This window comes from Jaculus jaculus, chromosome 10 (genome assembly GCF_020740685.1).
Source record: "Jaculus jaculus isolate mJacJac1 chromosome 10, mJacJac1.mat.Y.cur, whole genome shotgun sequence".
NCBI classification, from domain to species: domain Eukaryota; kingdom Metazoa; phylum Chordata; class Mammalia; order Rodentia; family Dipodidae; genus Jaculus; species Jaculus jaculus.
The window spans coordinates 55,497,504-55,517,287 of record NC_059111.1 but is presented as its reverse complement, the minus strand read 5'-3'; the positions used below and the strand labels follow the sequence as shown (position 1 = coordinate 55,517,287).

At 38.4% G+C, this 19,784-nt stretch overlaps 1 protein-coding gene across 13 annotated transcripts in view; it reads left to right on the top strand.

Moving 5' to 3' along the window:
* LOC101595257 (multidrug resistance protein 2-like) overlaps positions 1–19,784 on the top strand; it is a 114,326-nt gene that overhangs the window by 3,878 nt on the left and 90,664 nt on the right. For all 13 annotated transcript variants that reach the window (XM_045160420.1, XM_045160426.1, XM_004662293.2 and 10 more), the window contains 5 exons: positions 3,385–3,547; positions 8,884–8,935; positions 11,022–11,213; positions 15,265–15,436; positions 19,212–19,336. In XM_045160420.1, the coding sequence (XP_045016355.1) occupies positions 3,385–3,547; positions 8,884–8,935; positions 11,022–11,213; positions 15,265–15,436; positions 19,212–19,336 (704 nt within the window). The remainder of the gene's footprint in view (positions 1–3,384; positions 3,548–8,883; positions 8,936–11,021; positions 11,214–15,264; positions 15,437–19,211; positions 19,337–19,784) is intronic.

The window sequence follows — 19,784 nt, the reverse complement described above, 5'->3', positions numbered from 1 at the left end:
AGAATATGGAAATTTGAGAGCAGAATTAATTGGTTTTAGCTTACTTTTAGAGGGATGCTGGTCAAAATTTGCCATGTGATTTGAGTCTCAACAGCCCTGCCTACTCTAGATTTCAGCATTTTTCTAAGTAGCTATGTTATCAATGACCTTTTACCTATATGTAAACATTTCTTAGTGATGGTCATTGGCAGTTAGGTAGAGGAAATCTGCTACATTGTATGCTATCATTTTTGTTGTTGTTTGAGATGTGATCTTGCTGGATATTACAGGCTTGTCTCAAACTCTTAATCTTCCTCCCTTGTCCTCTCAAATGTTGAGATTAAGGCCATGAGCCACTATGTCTGAATAACTGCATTGTGACATGCACTGCAATCCCAGCATTGAGTACTGGCTAGTTACTCTAACTGAATCAGTGAACTCTAGGTTTAGCAAGAAACCCTGTCTCAGGGCTGGAGAGATGGCTTAGCAGTAAAGCGCTTGCCTGTCAAGCCTAAGGACCCCGGTTCAAGGCTCGATTCCCCAGGACCCACATTAGCCAGATGCACAAGGGGTGCATGCGTCTGGAGGCACTTTGCAGTGGCTAGAGGCCCTGGCATGCCCATTCTCTATCTATCTGCCTCTTTCTCTCTCTGTCTGTCGCTCTTAAATAAATAAATAAAAAACAAATTTTTTTTTTTTTAAAAAAGAAACCCTGTCTCAAAAGATGAAAAGTAGAGAGCAATTGAAGAATATACCTGATGTTGATCTTTGGCCTAAACACTCACACTCACACACATTCATAAGCACCCATATAGTTATGAACATGCACATACACACATATACCATATATGTGTGAAAAAATTAAAAATAAACAAATAAAGGGGGAAAATAATGCAAAGCAAGAGACTAGGAAACGGCTTCAGTTGGCAAAGTACTTGGCACACAAACATGAGAAATTGAGTTTGGACACTAATCCTAGCACTGGGGAGGCAGAGACAGGCAGATCCCTGGTACTTACTGACTGATGTCTGGATGAATCTCTGAGCTCCAAGTTTAGTTAGAGACCCTGTATCAAAAAACAAGGTAGAGGGTTGTAGAGATGGCTTAGCAGTTAAGTTGTTGGCCCACAAAGCCAAAGGACCCATGTAAGCCAGATGCACAAGATGGCACATGCATTTGGAGTTCATTTGCAACAGCTGAAGGCCCTGGCATCACCATTCTCTTTCTCTCTCTCTTTCTCCCTTTCTGTCTCTCTCACTCTCCATACACATGTATATGTGTGTGTGTGTGTGTGTGTGTGTGTATAATAAAAATATTTTTAAAAAGGTGAAGAATGACATCTGACCTCAACCACCTCTGAACTCCACACCCACACACATGTCAACACACATTTAAACACACATGAACACCACATACACACACTTAAAAAAATCAGAAAATAAAGTGTAAAAAGCAAAATCAGTGGTGGCAAAAGTCACATAGAGTAAAGCTCAGGGAAAGCCAGGTACACATTTCAGGAGTCCTTTCCCAGTGGGGTTATTTATATAGGTTACACCTGTTTTCTCCAGCAAGCAGTTGAGACAACAAATGTAGAATGCTGTCTGTCAGAGAAACTCTCTAGAAACTCACTGCTCAAGGTTTCCCTTGCAGACTTTTAAGCTAATTCCATTGTGCATTGGGACTTCAATACAAATGCTTTATTTTTACTTAGAAATAGGGTCTCAGCTTGTATCACAGGAATGTTCCAAACATATGCCCTTCCTGCTTCAGTCTTCAGAGTGCTGGGATTACAGGTGTGCACCACCATATCTGACTCCAGGATACTGCTTGAAATAATGAAACTGACTCTTAAAGTCACTTAAAACAAGAATGAGCCCACTGCTGCTGAGCCAGCACTCATCTTTTCTATTTATCAAATAGAAAAAATCAGTACTATGTGATACATGAATAAGGAACTTTCTCTTTAAAACTTCTTGATGCACTATTCAAAGAAAGGGGCTTAAAGGTGAGTGTTGACCTCTGTTGACCCAGAATACACACACACACACACACACACACACACACACACACACACACTTACACACACTAATCATTCACAGTAAGCCCACATGCTGCTTTCAACATTCTTATGGTCAATTTCATTGCTTTCAACTTTAAATGCTTTCAGTAGGGTCCTAAATTTAATTACCACATTTTACCCATAAATTCACTGTTATGGACCAGGATCATAATCAGTTCTCTAGGGAGATAAAATAAGGAGCATTCTTTAAAAACATGTCTAACGTATCTCATAGATATTGATTACTGAGGCTGCTCAAAGACATAGGCAGTCATGCCTATACCTAGTTTTTGTTGTTGCTATTGTTGTTGTTTAATCAAGCTGAATGCATGCTTTAAGAACACAGGGGATATAGTTTTGAATGACTACAGTGTATATGATTAATGTGGCTACAGGAGCAAGACAAGAGTTTATCAGAAAAGACTTCCCAGAAAAGTATGCCCAGAAAGTAATTTGTCAGGTCCTTAAGAAGCATTCTTACCCACGACACTTTCATTTTTAAGTGATAAAAAACTTCCTTGGTGGTATTCTCAAAGGGGCCTTTGATAGTCAAGGTTTCTTTACATGGGATATATATTAGTTACTTTTCTCGTTGCTATGACGGAATACTTGATAAAGCAACCTAAGAACAGAGGGTTTATTTTGGCTCAGTTTGAAGCTACAGTCCATCATGGCAGGAAAGGTATAAGGACAAGAGTAGCCATAACTATGGTAGTTGGAGTGTGAGATATTTGGTCACATGATATTGGCAGTCAGGAAGCAGAGAGGTCAAATTCACTATTAAGGTAACCATCAATGCATGAGAAGTGATTTCTATTCTTAGAAAACAGAGCTGGAGAGATTGCTTAGTGGACAAAACCCTTACTATGCAAATGTGAGTGCCTGAGTTTATATCCTCCACATAAAGCTGGACACTATTGCTGGACAGGAAGTGGAATCAGGAAGACGCTAGCCTGGTGCATGTAGCAGTGAACAGTGAATGATCTTGCCACAAGCAATGTGGAAGGTGGAAGTCAGGTTCCAACACTCAAGGTTATCTTTTGATCTCCACACATGCACACATGCCAAAAGAAAAGAAGCAGGAGCAGTAAATACTATTTTTCTACTATTGTCCCATTAAATCCTTTCAAAACTCTCATCAGGTATAAGAGAACACATACTGAGTACAATTAAGAAGATCTAGTACATACCCTACTTGGGTGACTGTAGTCATTCAGCAAGGGCAGAGGGCAGCTTGAACTAGGCTAGTAGCAGTGACAGTCTGAAATATGTTTGGATTTGGAATCTTTGTTTGGAAACCATCCATGAAATGGCTAACTGCATCCATGACACTATTCTGTTTACAGTTTCGCTATGCGGATTCTCTAGACAAGCTGTATATGGTGCTGGGAACGCTGGCTGCCATTGTTCATGGAATTGGACTTCCCCTTTTAATGCTGTTGTTTGGGAACATGACAGACAGCTTTACAAATACAGAAAACAAGATCCTACCAAACGTTATTAATCAAAGTAAGTATTGTGAATGATAATGATTTTATTGGAAGTTTGCAGGGAAAAAAGTCACTTAAAATGACATTTTCAGGGATCTTACTAAGTATGCACTGTTGTTGTTAGTGCTGTGGCAGGTAGAGGGCTAAAGCTCTACTTCATGTTTGCAATAAATTTGAAAAGATGAGCATCTGAATACCCAGCAGAGATGCTGGTATATGTAAAAAAGGATTGGGTTCTGTAACATCAGAAATATCCATGAAAGCTTCAGGAGGAACTAGGAAAATCTAAGGAATCAATTATGAGTGTCCATGACAGGTTGGTTATGAGTGTAAGAGAGAAAACGTCCAGAATGATTCTAAAGTTTTTAGCCAGAAAAGTAGAAGGATGCAGTTTCTCTTAACTGAGATGAAATAGATGGAGGGTTGGTCTGAGTGGTAAATATAAGAAATTGAGTTTTGGGTATTGTCATAATCAGACTGTCTGAAAGCAGGCCCAGGGATGGAGAAATGTAAGTGTGTGCGTGCGTGCGTGCGTGTGTGTGTGTGTGTGTGTGTGTGTGTGTGTGTGTGTTTCATAATGGGAGATGTCATATCCTACTTGTGTTATGATGGAAATAATCTCAAAGAAAGAGAAAGTGAAAAGTGACATTTGAAAGGAGAGTAAAGAGACTTTTTAGAAATACCCTTGAGAATATAAAATATTTTTTTAAATAAGAAATACCCTTGAGAAAGGCTGAGATCCAATTCTCAGGAAGAAATATTTACTAAAGATAGTAACAAGGACAATTCACTTGCAGATGGAAAGAGAGTAAGTGAGTATCAGTCTAATGGTGGTAGATAAGGAAGTAAGAAACTGTGAAAGTTCCCCACTGCCCTCCCTGTCCTCTTGCTGATCCCCTTCTTCCCAAATAATCCCTCCTTCTACTTCCACGTACATATATTCAATCCCCTCTTTCCTCTCTCCCTCCTTTAAGATATTTTCCTCTTTTTTTAATGTTTTCCCCTTTCTAGTTTTATGATAGCGCACACACACACACACACACACACACACACACACACAGAGAGACACACAAATTAAAATCCAAGTTTCACATGAGAACATTTATAAGTCTGATTTATTTCAGTTAGCATGTTGAGTTCCATGTCCATCCATTTTTCTGAATATATGATCATTTTATTTTTCTTTGAGTTATGTAAAAATTCTTTTCTTTACTTTTTTTTGAGGTAGGCTCTTCCTCTAACCTGACTGACCTGAAACTTACTATGTAACCCAAGCTGGCTTTGAACTCATGATGATCCATCTGCTTCAGCCTCCAGAATGTGAGGCTTAAACATGGGAGTCACCACACCTGTTTTGAGCTATGTAAAAGTTTTGTGCATTTAGAACCTCCCTTTAGGTGTGCAAAAGGACCTGGCTCAATATGCTGCAGTGCATTTTAATTGGCTCTTTTCTTTCTTTCCTTCTTCCTTTCTTCTTCCCTTCCTTCCCCCCTCCTTCCTTCTTTCCTTCCTTCTTTTTTTTCATTTTGAGGCAAATCCAACAGACTGGCTTTATTTTTTTCAAATGACAGAGATAGAGAATGAATTGGCATTTCAGCGCCTCCAGCCACTGCAATTGAACTCCAGATGTGTTCTTCCCCTTGTGTGCATGTGCAACATTATATGCTTCAGTCACCGTGTATTTGGCTTATGTGGGAGCTGGAGAGTCGAACATGAGTCTTTAGGCTTTGCAGGCAAGCACCTTAACTGCTAAGCCACCTCTCCAGCCTGTCTCCTTTCTTTCTTTCTTTTTTAAATATTTATTTCCAAGGAGAGAATTTAAATGTGGGTGCACTGGAGCCTCCTACCACTGCAAACAAACTCCAGATACATGTGCCACTTTATGCAGCTGGCTTTACATGGGTACTGGGAAATCTAACCCCGACTGACACGTTTTGAAGACAAGTGCTCTCAACCACTGTGACACCTCTCCAGCTCTCCTTTCTTTGATATTCACCAAAAAGATGTTTTCAGTGCTTGCTGTGTTCACTGATTTCTCTATATCCAGTATTTATCAACATTCAGTGTAATTACGTTGTGGCCTTCTCACAAGTGTAATAATGAGATCTTTCAGTACTTCAGAAGTTCAGCAGACATCTTTGCTATTTCTGAACCCACTCACTTTTATGAAATGTAACAAACATTGTTTTTTTTTAATTATTTATTTATTTATTTGAGAGTGACAGACACAGAGAGAAAGACAGATAGAGGGAGAGAGAGAATGGGCACACCAGGGCTTCCAGCCTCTGCAAACGAACTCCAGACGCGTGCGCCCCCTTGTGCATCTGGCTAACGTGGGACCTGGGGAACCGAGCCTCGAACCGGGGTCCTTAGGCTTCACAGGCAAGTGCTTAACCGCTAAGCCATCTCTCCAGCCCAACAAACATTGTTTTAACATTGTGAAAGATGGTAAACAGCTATGCTGTGCTTTGATGTACAACATATGCACAATAACCACTGGACTCGTTATGGACTATTAAACAGCTTTGGTGCTTACCCTAATCCGGGAATAGCAGGCCATTAAATGGCTACATGAAACTATGTTCAATCAAAATTAGAAACAGGGGCTGGAGAGTTGGCTTAGTGGTTAAGCATTTGCCTGTGAAGCCTAAAGACCCCAGTTTGAGGCTCGATTCCCCAGGACCCACATTAGCCAGATGCATAAGGGGGCACATGCGTCTGGAGTTTGTTTGTAGTGGCTGGAGGCCCTGGTGTGCCCATTCTCTCTCTCTCTCTGCCTCTTTCTCTGTCTGTCACTCTCAAATAAATAAATAATAAATAAATAAACAAAAATAATTAGAAATAGTACTTTACCAAAATGTCTGTCAGTTTAAATTTAAATATTTTATATATTATTAAAACTCAGTTGCCCTGAAAAAAGAAAGAAAAGAAAAGAAAAAAACTAGCAGACCTGAACTCTTATGAGACACAATGAGCCAGGATTTCTCACTCCTTAAGAATCTGTATGTACTGAAGAAATTGACAAGTGACCCAACATGCATTCTTTTCTGGAGTTTTTTTGTTTTTTGTTTTTTTGAGGTAGGGTCTCACTGTAGCCCAGGCTGACCTGGAATTCAATATGGAGTCTCAGTGTGGCCTCAAACTCACAGCAATCCTCCTACCTCTGCCTCCCCAGTGCTGGGATTGAAGGTGTGCACCACCATGCCTAGCTCCAACATGCATTCTTAATATGATTAGTTCAGTCATATGGAGATATTCAACCTGAGTTAGGAAAAGGTGGGGGAGAATACTAGGCTGCATATACAAGAATCATGAGAAGCTTCCAGGAGACGATGACGTTTACTCAGCATTTCTTTCTTAGGCAAAATAAACATGTTCTGTGAGTTCATTTAAAAAGACAATAGAATAAATACAATTAATTTCTTTCTCATTGCACTTGCTTGTTGCTCCCCTCCGCTTTTATATTCTTCCATGCCTTTCCAAAGACATCCTGCTGTCTCTACTGTCATTGCTACTCTGTGACACTTTGGGGATTTCACCATGTGGGGACAGGGGTGTCCCAGAGAAGGCAAAGGCTCTCTGTGAGGCTCTGAAGCAAAAGCCAGACTCCTGAGTTTCCAGAATCCCAGATGCTCAATCCTTTCTTCACTTTGGTCGGTGCTAGGGAATATCATTTCCTCTGTATATGGTGGCCTGGACCCTGGTGTTTTGTTATTGGAGTAATAATAGTTGTGTAAGTGGACCTGTCCTTCTTGCTGCTGCAGTAGTCCCCTTGTGAGCTTTTCTGATACCTTGGCTGATTATCAGTCATAGTCTTTGTCCTGCTATTTTCCTAGTTTCCTGACATTCTATTTCCAGCTCTCTTTAGTTGGATAGTAAAATCTGCAGTTTTTGCCACCAAATCTGATGAACAAAGTATAGAGAATTCTCTAATTGGGTGACATGATTTTTGTAGATGAAACTAACCACCAAGAAATTTTTGGATTATTCTGTGAATCCACATGTTTATAATGAGCCTGACCAATGTCTGGAAGTAGATCTAAATAAAGGCCATTGTGGTATTAGATTGCTGTATTGAAGGCAGCAGGTTACACATGTCTAAATAACAAACACCTAGGCAGTTGAAGCAAAGGCACTGAATCTTGATATACCCAGATTATTTGGGTAGAAGAGGATGTTAAATCCTTGCATAGGAAATGAAAAAAAGTACAGAGAACCAGAGACTCATTCTCAGATATTCTAGATAGACCTTTGTCTATGTTGTTCACATTCCAAAAAAAAAAAAAATTCTTTTCCTTTGTCTTACACCTGTCAAGGTCAGACTTCTCTGACTGAGTCCCACACATACAGTTACCTAACATTTTATAATGAGATCTGAAGTATGCCTCTACATTAACTCAGCAATCTTGATTATAATTAATCCTACAAGGTACTTAGCATTATTCATATGCATGTACAAGCCTCATTATTTACTACTTCTTGTGATGCTGGGATCAAACCCAGGGCCTCACACCTGCTAGGCAAACATATTCTCACAGAGCTATGCCCCCAGCCCAATGCAGCATTATTTGTAACACGAAATATTGGAAACAACTAAAACTTGGCCATGAATAAAGATTACAATTCTTTTTCTTTCTCTTTAAAATATATTTTTATTTAGGACAAGAGGTAGGGGTGGGGATAGGCATGACAGGGCCTTTTACTACTGCTAATGAACTCCAGATGCATGCATGATTTTGTGCATCTGGCTTTACCTGGATATGGAGGAATTGTACCCAGACCAGCAGGCTGTGTAAGCAAGCACTTTTAATCACTAATCCAGCCCAAGATTCTGTCTCTAACACAGTATGTGTATTTGGATATGTGTATGTATACATACATAAAAGAAAATTTGATAATATGTGCATAAAATGTTGAAAAGAGAGATTTTCGGTATGTATATGTGTGTGGGTGTGGTCAAAGTTATGAAGGAGTTTCTCATGTATTTGGTCCAGAATACTGGTGTTTCCTAATATTGGGTGATGCTCACCAATGTTTTTACATATTCTTTATGATGATTTTAAGTAAAAATAAGTTTGAGAAATGTGTGAGATTTTAAATATATACCTGAGCACTGTGTGTGTGGTAGTGTTTATATGTGGTATATGTGGGTTTCTTCATGCAAAGAAGCACCTCAACATCTAGCCTCTGTGTACAGAGCCAGCAAGAAGTGGCTGAGTGGGTGTCAGAGCATTTATACATAACTGAGATTAAGTCATCTGGACCTCTTTTTTCACAATTTAGTAATCAAAGTGAGTTTGATTTACATTTTTGTACTTATTTTAAATGATATGCATTTATTTTGTGGTGGTCTAGGTGAAACCAACAGTACACAGATCTCCAGCCATCTGGAAGAAAACATGACCATGTAATTACATATTTCCCTAACCATTATTTCATTAACCTTTAATCTAGTTGTAGAAATGTATAAAAGTTTGCTTTACTGTAATATAATTTGAAGTTTTAAGGAGAATGATTGTTAATTTTTGAGGATACAATATTGATTTTTTAAAACAAAATTGCCTGCATAAGTTATATAAAGTTATGGCTAAGCTTAAATTGGACCTAGATATGCATTAGCAAATATGAACTGCACATACAATGAAATCAGTTTAAAGTTACCTTTTAAACTATAGTTGAACAAAGAATCCTTTTCAGTGACTTTCTAATTGATAATATACATTCTTGCTGTTTTCAGTCATGATAGGATGATAAGGTCTGCAAGTAGGAAATTTTGTTTACCTCATCACCGAATTATAAACAATGAAACAAAGCATTCAAGAAGAAATAGAGTCCTTTCAATCTTAACTCACTTTGAGGAAATGCTTCATTTGTGATTTACATACCTTGAATCTTGCTCCCCAGACTATCTTTTAACATATAAAAGTATTTTATGTCAGTGAATCAGGCAACAATGATTCCACATTATTCTATAAATGATGTGATAGTTTTGAAGAAAGTGGAAACACCTGATTATCTTTGAAAGACAAAAATTAAATATGTCTAAATATTATTATCTAGAGGCATTGATTTTTATACTGAGAAAATCACAATGTGTTTTTGATGTTAGGACTCATTCTCATCCACTTATGTAGCCCAGGCTGGTCTTGAACGTGTGGTAATTCTCTTGCCTCAGCCTTCTGAGTGACAGGATTATATCCATGAACCACTATTCCTACCAAAACACAATGTCTTATTATTTAAAACAAATTATAGGTGCTGAGCATGGTGGCACATATCAGTACTGGGAAGACAGAGGCACTATAATTATGAAATCAAGGCCAGCCGGGACTGGACAGTTTTTCACAATCACTGACAGTCTCTAAGTACTTATTATGTATGAAGCACTGGCCAAGTACATTTCACACATCACTACATTACAGTTCTTAACCCCATTTTACCAATTAGAAAACAGAGGCTTAGCAGGTTAGATTGCCTGATTGCATAGTTAAGTGAAGAGCTGAGGTTTGCTCTAAAAAAAAAACTAAAAAGTATCTAAGTAAGTAAATAAATGAATAATAACAAGGAACACATTAAAGTTTCCTAAAGTATAAATTACACTGTGAAATGGAATTTCCCTTGCTATATCATTAATACTTGGATAACATTAATTATTGGCTCACATATTAACGAAAAGTTAGTGTTTTTAGTACATCTCTAAAAAATGTACTGAAAACTCCAAGGTCTACCTAGGATATGACTTGTTAATATGATTTCTGAAACATTAAGCATGAACTGTTTGTTGCATAGTCTTTTTTTGCAGCTTCTCCATGGAACACATTCTTTGTTGAAATATAGCAAGTAGAGAACTTTTATAACATAAAAATTTGATTTACATAACATTTTAAGATAGCTCATAATGTCCATTTGGACACTAGTATTAATTTTCAGTTGACACCATCAAAACTTTGCCAAACTAATAGTTGAAACGATCAGGAACTACCTCTTGGTTCCTCTTTTAGGAAACTTCTATTGCTTCTTTCCCTCGCTCAACAGGCAGGGGCAACCTAAAGGGGCTCATCAATTGGTGCTGGTGTAATAAAAGAAGACAGGACTACAGTGATACTGCTTATATGAGTGCAATATGCCAGGCAGTTTTTCACAATCACTGACAGTCTCTAAGTACTTATTATGTGTGAAGCACTGGCCAAGTACATTTCACACATCACTACATTACAGTTCTTAACCCCATTTTGCCAGTTAGAAAACAGAGGCTTAGCAGGTTAATTAGATTGCCTGACTGCATAGTTAAGTGAAGAGCTGAGGTTTGCACCAAAGGATAAACTATTATTAATCATTTCTCTGTGTTGGCACTGATGTAGGTGAATTGCATCCTGAATTAGTCGTTAAGGATGGCAAGATACCCAGATAACTGAATATGTAAGACTAAGTTATGTGGTTGGAGAGGGACGTTGATTAGAATGCAGGGTATGAACAGTGCTCTTGTCTTTCAGGTATGCCTACTATTACACTGGAATTGGTGCTGGTGTGCTTATTGCTGCTTACATTCAGGTTTCATTCTGGTGCCTGGCAGCCAGAAGACAAATACACAAAATAAGGCAGCAGTTTTTCCATGCTATCATGAAGCAAGAGATAGGCTGGTTTGATGTGCATGATGTTAGAGAGCTTAACACCCGGCTCACTGAGTAAGTACTTAGTTTTATGTTGAATTCAGATGTGGTCTTGCTGTTCATGGTGTGAAATAGGTAGGATCAGATCTGCCAGAAATGCTACTGCATCTCTAGGAAAAGCAAATTCCTTGAGAGCAGCAACCATAACTTGTGCAGCTTTTTGTTCTCAGTTCCTGGCAAGACATAAGAAGCCCTGCATGACTGACACTGAATAAGGGATTGGATGGGCCAGCACAAGAAACTGTGCCCGGCAGTACCATGCAGTGGAGCAACAATGATGCTCCCTGGAGACATTTCTGAGCCATTTGAAACTTCTACAGTGAAAGTTCTTGAGCACACCATGTCCATTTTTTGAGGCTCAATGTAGCATAGGTTACTATTAATGATGAATTTCCCACTAAAAACAAATAACTTGTACCTTCTTTCAAAAACCAAACAGACTATACAAAGAACTTAGACATTAATTTCCTCACATTCAACAGAACATACCAAAACTCAACTCAAGAGAAAAGTTCTAGCTTTGTAATTATGACATTTCAAAAATCTTATTTAAAAATTTTTATTTTTATTGATAACTTATATGATTGCAAACAATACCCATGGTAATTCTCTCCCACCCCCCCACTTTCCCCTTTAAAATTCCACTCTCCATTGTATTCTCTCCCCCTCTCAATCACTCTTTCTTTTATTTTGATGTCATGATCTTTTCTTCCTATTATGATGGTCTTGTGTAGGTAGTGTCAGACACTGTGAGGTCATGGATATCCAGGCCATTTTGTGTCTGGAGGGGCATGTTGTAAGGAATCCTACTCTTCCTTTGGCTTGTACATTCTTTCTGCCACCTCTTTTGCAATGGACCCTGAGCCATAGAAGGTGTGATTGAAGTATTTCAGTGCTGAGCACTTCTTTTCAGCACCATGGTGCCTTCTGAGTCATCCCAAGGTCACTGCCATCTGAAAAGAGAAATTTCTGTAATCAAAAGTGAGGGTAGCATTCATATATGGGTATGAACATGAAGTGCTTACTGGGCAGTTTGGTGAGCATAGTATATACATTTAGCCAGACATCAGCAGACATTATACCCCTAGGGCTCATGAATACCCCTGTTGTAGGTTTTAAGTATCAGGACTGTATTTCCTCCCATGGAGTGGGCCTCCAGTCAAATTAGAGGGCAGTTGGTTTTTCCCATAATGATTGTGCCACTATTACACCCATTGACTCATTTGGCCTGGCTGGCCAAATGTAAGGCTTGCAGTGTTCACCTATCTTCACTGTTGAGTTCTCTTTCTCCCATTGAACTGCATGTAGAATGGCTTCTTCCAGCTTTCTGATAGCTGGTATACATGGAGGAGGTTTTAAGTCAGCTCCAGCAGGATTTCTCAGTGATCTTGTAGCCCAAGTATGTGAAGTCTTCAGCAGTAGAGTGTTACCATATATTCCTAGGAAGCCAAGGGCCTCAGCAATGGCCTGTAATGTTTTGGGGGCATCAGGAACTTTCCTGGCCAACAACTCACTGGAAGGCATCTCATCCCTGGTAATGAAAATTTCTAGTAACAATCTATGGCTCCTGAGTGTTCCATTGTCCAAAAAAGTAGATTTCCATATGACTTATTTATATCCTCTTAGATTTTGATTAGTACTCCCTCCACCTTTTCTTTGCTCAATCTCTTCCCCTGACCTCACTTAGGCCTTTTCACCCCCATTAATTCTGTTCTTTTACTTACATATATACAACACCATACTATTAAGTCACCCCTCCCTCTCTTTCTATTCCCTTTACATCTCCTTTATAGCTTACTGACCTCTGCTACTGAATTTTCTTCCTACTCACACAGAAATCCAATCATTTGTAGATAGGATACACATATGAGAGAGAACATGTGGTGCTTGGATTTCTGGGCCTGGGTTACCTCACTTAGTATAATCCTTTCCAGATCCATCCATTTTCCTGCAAATTTCATAACTTCATTTTTCTTTACCACTGAGTAGAATTCCATTGTGTAAATGTGCCACATCTTTATTCTCCACTCATCAGGTGAGGGACATCTAGGCTGGTTCCATTTCCTAGCTATTGTGAATAGAAAGGCAATAAACATGGTTGAGCAAGTACCTCTAAGGTAGTGAGATGAGTCCTTAGGATATATGCCTAGGAGTGCTATAGCTGGATCATATGGCAAATCTGTTTTTAGCTATCTCAGGAACCTCCACACTGATTTCACAATGGCTGGTACAGATTGTATTCCTACTAGTAGAGAAGCGTTCCTCTTTTTCCACATCCTCACCAGCATTTATGGTCATTTGTTTTCATGATGGTAGCCAATCTGACAGGAGTGAGAATGGAATCACAACGTAGTTTTAATCTGAATTTCCCTGATGGCTAAGGATGTAGAACATTTTTTAGATGTTTATATGCCATCTGTATTTCTTCTTTTGAGAACTCTCTATTTAGTTCCATAGCCCATTTTTTAATTGGGTTGCTTGATTTCTTGTTATTTAACTTTTTAAGTTCTTTGTATACCCTAGATATTAATCATTTATCATATTTAGAGTTGGCAAAGATTTTCTTACATTCTGTAGGTTCCCACTTTGTTCTATTCACAGTGTCTTTTGCTATATAAAAGCTTTGTAATTTCATGAAGTCCCAGCAGCTAATCTGTGGTTTTATTGTCTGAGCAATTGGGGTTATATTCAGAAAGTCTTTGCCAAGACCAACATGTTGAAAGGTTTCCCATACATTTTCCCCCAGTAGTTTCAGAGTTTCAGGTCTGATATTAAGGTCTTTGATCCATGTGGACTTAATTCTTGTACATGGAGAGAGATGAGGATCTATTTTCATTCTTCTACTGATACATATCTAGTTTTCCCAGCACCATTTGCTGAAGAGGCTGTCTTTTCTCCAATGAGTATTTTTGGCATTTTTGTCAAAGATCAGGTGGCTGTAGCTATACAGACTTACATCTGGGTCCTCTATTCTGTTCCATTAATCTACATATCTGTTTTTGTGCCAGTACCATGCTGTTTTTTTTTTTTTGTTGTTGTTGTTGTTTTTTACTATGGTATTGTAGTATAGATTAAAATCAAGTTTGGTGATAGCACCAGCCTTATTTTTGTTGCTCAAAATTGTTTTAGGTATTTGAGAGTTTTTTATGCTTCCAAATGAATTTTTGGATTGTTTTTTTCTATTTCTGCAAAGAATGCCATTGGAATTTTGATGGCGATTGCATTAAATGTAGAGATGCCTTTGGTAAGATTGCCATTTTCACATTATTGATTCTTCTGATCCAAGAACAAAGCATGTTTTTTCATTTTCTAGTGTTTTCTGCAATTTCTCACTTGAGTGTTTTAAAGTTTTCATTGTAGAGATCTTTCACTTCCTTGGTTGGGTTTATTCCAAGGTACTTTATTTTTTTTTTTTTTTGATGCAATTGTGAATGGGAATGATTCTCTGATTTCATCCTCTCTGTGTTTGTTGTTAGCATGTAGAAAGGTGACTGAATTCTGTGTGTTTATTTTGTATCCTGCTACATGGCTATAAGTGTTTATCAGCTCTAACAGTTTGCCGGTAGAGTCTTTAGGGTGCTTTATGTGTAGAATCATGTCATCTGCAAATAATGATAACTTGATCTCTTCCTTTCCAATTTGTATCCCTTGTATGTGTGTCTCTTGCCTTATTCTATGGCTAAGACGTCCAGTACTATATTAAATAAAAGTGGGGACAGTGGACATCGTTTTCTTATTCCTGATTTTAGTGGAAAAGCTTCAAGTTTTTCTCCATTTAGTATTTTGTTGGCTGTAGGCTTGTCATAAATAGTGTTTATTATATTGAGATATGTTCCTTCTATTCCCAGTCTCTGTAGGACTTTTACCATGAAGGGATGTTGGATTTTGTCAAATGCTTTTTTTTCATCAATGAGATGATCATGTGATTTTTGTCCTTCAGTCCATTTAATGCATTATATTTATTGATTTGTGCATGTTGAACCACCCCTGAATCTCTGGGATATAGTCTACTTGGTTCTAATACTACCTGTTTTGTTTGTTTGTTTGTTTGTTTGTTTGTTTTTAGTGATGTCTCCAGAATTAGTGATGGAATTGGTGAGAAAATTGGAATGTTCTTTCAGTCAATTACAACATTTCTTGCTGGTTTTATAGTGGGATTTATAAGTGGCTGGAAGTTAACCCTTGTAATTTTGGCCATCAGCCCTGTTATTGGACTGTCATCTGCTATGTGGGCAAAGGTAGGTTAGCCCAATGAATCCACATTTTTAAATTCCTCCCACGACTGCATTAAAGGGTTTTTTAACCAAAGTATCTCTGGTTGTGGGTTTGATACTTTCTTGTGAACCTTTTGTAAAAATTAGTAGGATATGGCTGCAGGTATGGCTCAGAGATTAAGTTTACTTCCTATGAAAGCATGAACACCTAAGGGATCTGATACCACTAGAGTTCAAATCTCCAGACCTCAAATAAACAGCTGGGTGTGGCCACATGAGCCTGTCACCCCAGTCCTGCAGGAGAACAGAGGCCTGAGAATTGTTGGATCCCCACAAACTCCAGAATCTGAAATTCTGGCTCAAAACAAAACCAGTCAAGGAGTGTGGCACCCAAAGTTCCACTCTGGCCATTGTAGGGAAGTGCTTCTTTCCACAGGCCAGCTTATGCGGCACCACCACACACACATGATACCACATTACAACAACAAGTCATCAGGATAAGCTGATCTATCCTCATTGAGCACTACCCCTGCCATGACGCCAGAGTCTTGGCCATGTAATTATATGGAAAAAATGTGAGAAAGAAGGAAAAAGCTTAAATCACACCATATGTTTTCATAGAAATGATACTGTGAAATGGAAACATCTGTGTTCTGAAGTAGATAATAAATATCCACATAGCAAGTAGAGACTCAAGTTCAGTGAACAAGACTTATCTCATTCAATTAGCATTTTCAGTTTAAGCTGTGGAATTTTAGGGTTTTATTTACTTTATAAAGGATTTTGTGGGCTGGCGAGATGGCTTAGCGGTTAAGCGCTTGCCTGTGAAGCCTAAGGACCCCGGTTCGAAGCTCGGTTCCCCAGGTCCCACGTTAGCCAGGTGCACAAGGGGGCGCACGCATCTGGAGTTCGTTTGCAGAGACTGGAAGCCCTGGCACGCCCATTCTCTCTCTCTCCCTCTATCTGTCTTTCTCTCTGTGTCTGTCGCTCTCAAATAAATAAATAAATAATTAAAATATATATATATATAAAGATATTTAAAAAAAAAGGATTTTGTAGGTATTTTCATCATTTACCTGGTTCTGTTTATGAATTTACAAAATCATAGCTATAACAAAATTTGGGGAAAAATAGATACATGCTAGTCCTAGATACTTCTAAATCCTTAGTCAACATTCTTTTTATCAATCATGAAGTGGCAGTAGTAAAAGTAACCCTCCCTATCTCTGTACACATGCATCCAATGACTTTGTAAAACTGAATTTTTTCTGTATGTGTGGGCATGTCATTCATTTGATAAACTGATTTAACATATAAGTAGATATGCAATGGAGAGTCTGGCCCAGTGCACAGTTTCTACTGGCTTCCAAATAATGTATAGAAGGTGCTACAAATTTATGTAGAAAAGATAGAAATAATGGAAGGCCAACCAAAGGAAGCCTAATGCAAAATAAAACAGCCCCTATGTATTAAGAAAATATAGCAAATATCTCTTGTGAAATGTATGCTGTTTTGTCCAAATAGCAACTACAATTTATTGAGCAGATACATTCTTTATTTTTTGCAAGGTATTATCTCATCTTACAAAGAAAGAAACTGAAATTCTAAAGATTATTACTATGCTACTCAGAGTAACATAGGCTGAAATGCTCTTCCTGGTTATCAGTTTGCTGAAACATGTAGTGAAAGCTTCTTTTTCTTGGTTGATTTTTCTGTTTAGTAGAGCATTGAGCAAGTTAGGTGCTAAATTTTCATCTTGAATGAAAATCTTTAAAAATGTATTTGAATTTATTGTACCTAGGTGAAGATAACAGATTATAACTTAATATTTTAATAAATAGTTATTATTAGCTGGGGAGATTGCTTAGTGGTTAAAAGCTTATTTTAATTGGCTCAAGTAAGAGGACTGGAGGTCTGATCCCTAGCTCCCATGTAAAAGCCATAGGGCAGGCATGGTAGTCACCTATAATCCTCCTGCTTGTGAGACCTGCTGGCTACCTGGATTAACTTCACTGGCAAACTCCCTGGTTCAAATGAGTGTGGCCCTGCCTTAATAAATATAAGATGGAGGGCTGGAGAGATGGCTTAGCGGTTAAGCGCTTGCCTGTGAAGCCTAAGGACCCCGGTTCGAGGCTCGGTTCCCCAGGTCCCACGTTAGCCAGATGCACAAGGGGGCGCACGCGTCTGGAGTTCGTTTGCAGAGGCTGGAAGCCCTGGCGTGCCCATTCTCTCTCTCTCCCTCTATCTGTCTTTCTCTCTGTGTCTGTCGCTCTCAAATAAATAAATAAAAAATTAAAAAAATATATATAAGATGGAGAATGATTGAAGAAAGCATGCAAAATCACCCCCTAGCCCACAAACACACATAGGTACCCACACACATGCAAAACACACATTCACATACATTCATATACACCACACAGATATACAAATAATAATAATAATGCATCATTTTAGATGCTATATATTTACTTAGACAGTGCTAGGCCACCTTCTGGCAATTGCATTTTAATCTCTACTCTGCTAATCTTTTGATATTATTTATAGCACATTTAAGTGCTCTGATTATCAAACATTTTTTTGAGGTGGGTCTCATTCTAGCTCAGGCTCACCTAGAATTCAGTATGTAGTTGCAGGCTGGCCCTGAACTCAAAATGATTCTCCTACCCCTGCCTCTCAAATGCTATAATGAAAGATGTGCATCACCATGCCCAGCTCAAACATTTTTACAAAGATATATGCCCTAGTTTGTAAATCCTGTGTTTCTTTGTGAGCTTAAGGCTTTCTTCTCCAACTCCAACACACCAAATTCAGCAGGAAGAATAGGATGGGCCTCAGGTACAGCAAGAAACTCAGTCCAAGACCCTCTGCCTGACCCAGATACACTACAAGGACACACGGGTATAAGGCACTGGTAGTAAAACACCACACTTCCTCTAACAAGAGATGCTTGGCACTCTGTCCAGGTGGAACCTCTTCCATTTATTCTAGAGGCTGAAGTCAGGGCCAATAGGGCCTCCAGCAGCACCAGATAAACCAAGTGACCAAAATAATACCATGAAGACTCAAATATTAAATAGCTACTGGAGCTACAGATTATAAATGTAGACCAATAGCATGTTGTCCTAAAGAGGTTGACTGCATTCTAAATCCAAGGCTTAAATAGCCATCAGTTTACTAACATAACAGACAAAATGTCCAGAATGCAATAGGAAATGGTTGTCTTACATAGGACCAAGAAAATTGCCATGTGTATGAAAACTGGCCCAAACACTGAGGTAAATCAGATATAGGAATTATCTGTCTACAATTTTTAAACAACTATCATGAAGATGCTTCACTAATGATCAGTTCTTTTGAGCCAATAGAAAATGCCAGCCACAAAATGGGAACTACTGAAAGAAACAAAATGACATTGAGAGCTCAGAGATACAACAGAAATATGAGCACACTGGAGAAGGTCAATCTATGCAAATGAAAATGATAGAATCAGTGAACCTAGAGTAGTAGTAGAAGAATTCATCTAGTTGGAGCACGTAAAATGAAGAGAGCCTCCATGACAAATGGACATTTATGATCACTTTCAAAATCCAGAAGCATCAGGATAGGGGAAGTCACTACTGATCATGTAGATATGACATACAGAGTGATTTAGCAGGTGAAATGTCAGGACAAAAACCATCTAAAGATTTTGTTTTTATATGCATTAGCATACAAACAGAACTTCTATATCAATTTATTTTTAATTCGTAAATTATAAAGTTAAAATTTTAAGTGATATGAGGTTGCATTTTGACAGGTATTGTCTTCATTTACTACTAAAGAACTCTCAGCATATGCAAAAGCTGGAGCAGTAGCAGAGGAAGTCTTAGCAGCCATTAAAACTGTGATCGCATTTGGAGGACAAAACAAAGAACTTCAGAGGTTTGAGTTCTTTTCCAAGTTGCTAGAAATGTTAAATTATGTGTCATTGCATCTATGTTTATTATACAGAAGTTTTCCAATATAAATATGTTTCTTTATATTATTTAATGGCTTTATTACATCACTGCTAATATTCTGGAGACATTGTTAGGCTAACTGTATCCCTCTAATGTCTGCCTTCAAGGTAAGCAGTGTCCTGCTTGGTTTTCACAAACTTTTGTGTGAAAGTTCCTCTTCTCATTCAGTTTCACTTCTAACAAGAAGAAGGAATGATGCATGCAAGTTAGAGGATGTATTTGGAGAAAAAAAATAAAGTACTAAGGGCTGGAGAGATGGCTTAGCAGTTAAGGCACTTGCCTGCAAAGCCAAAGGACCCAGATTAGATTCCTTGGGACCCACTTAAGCCAGATGCACAAGGTGGCACATGTGTCTGGAGTTTGTTTTCAGT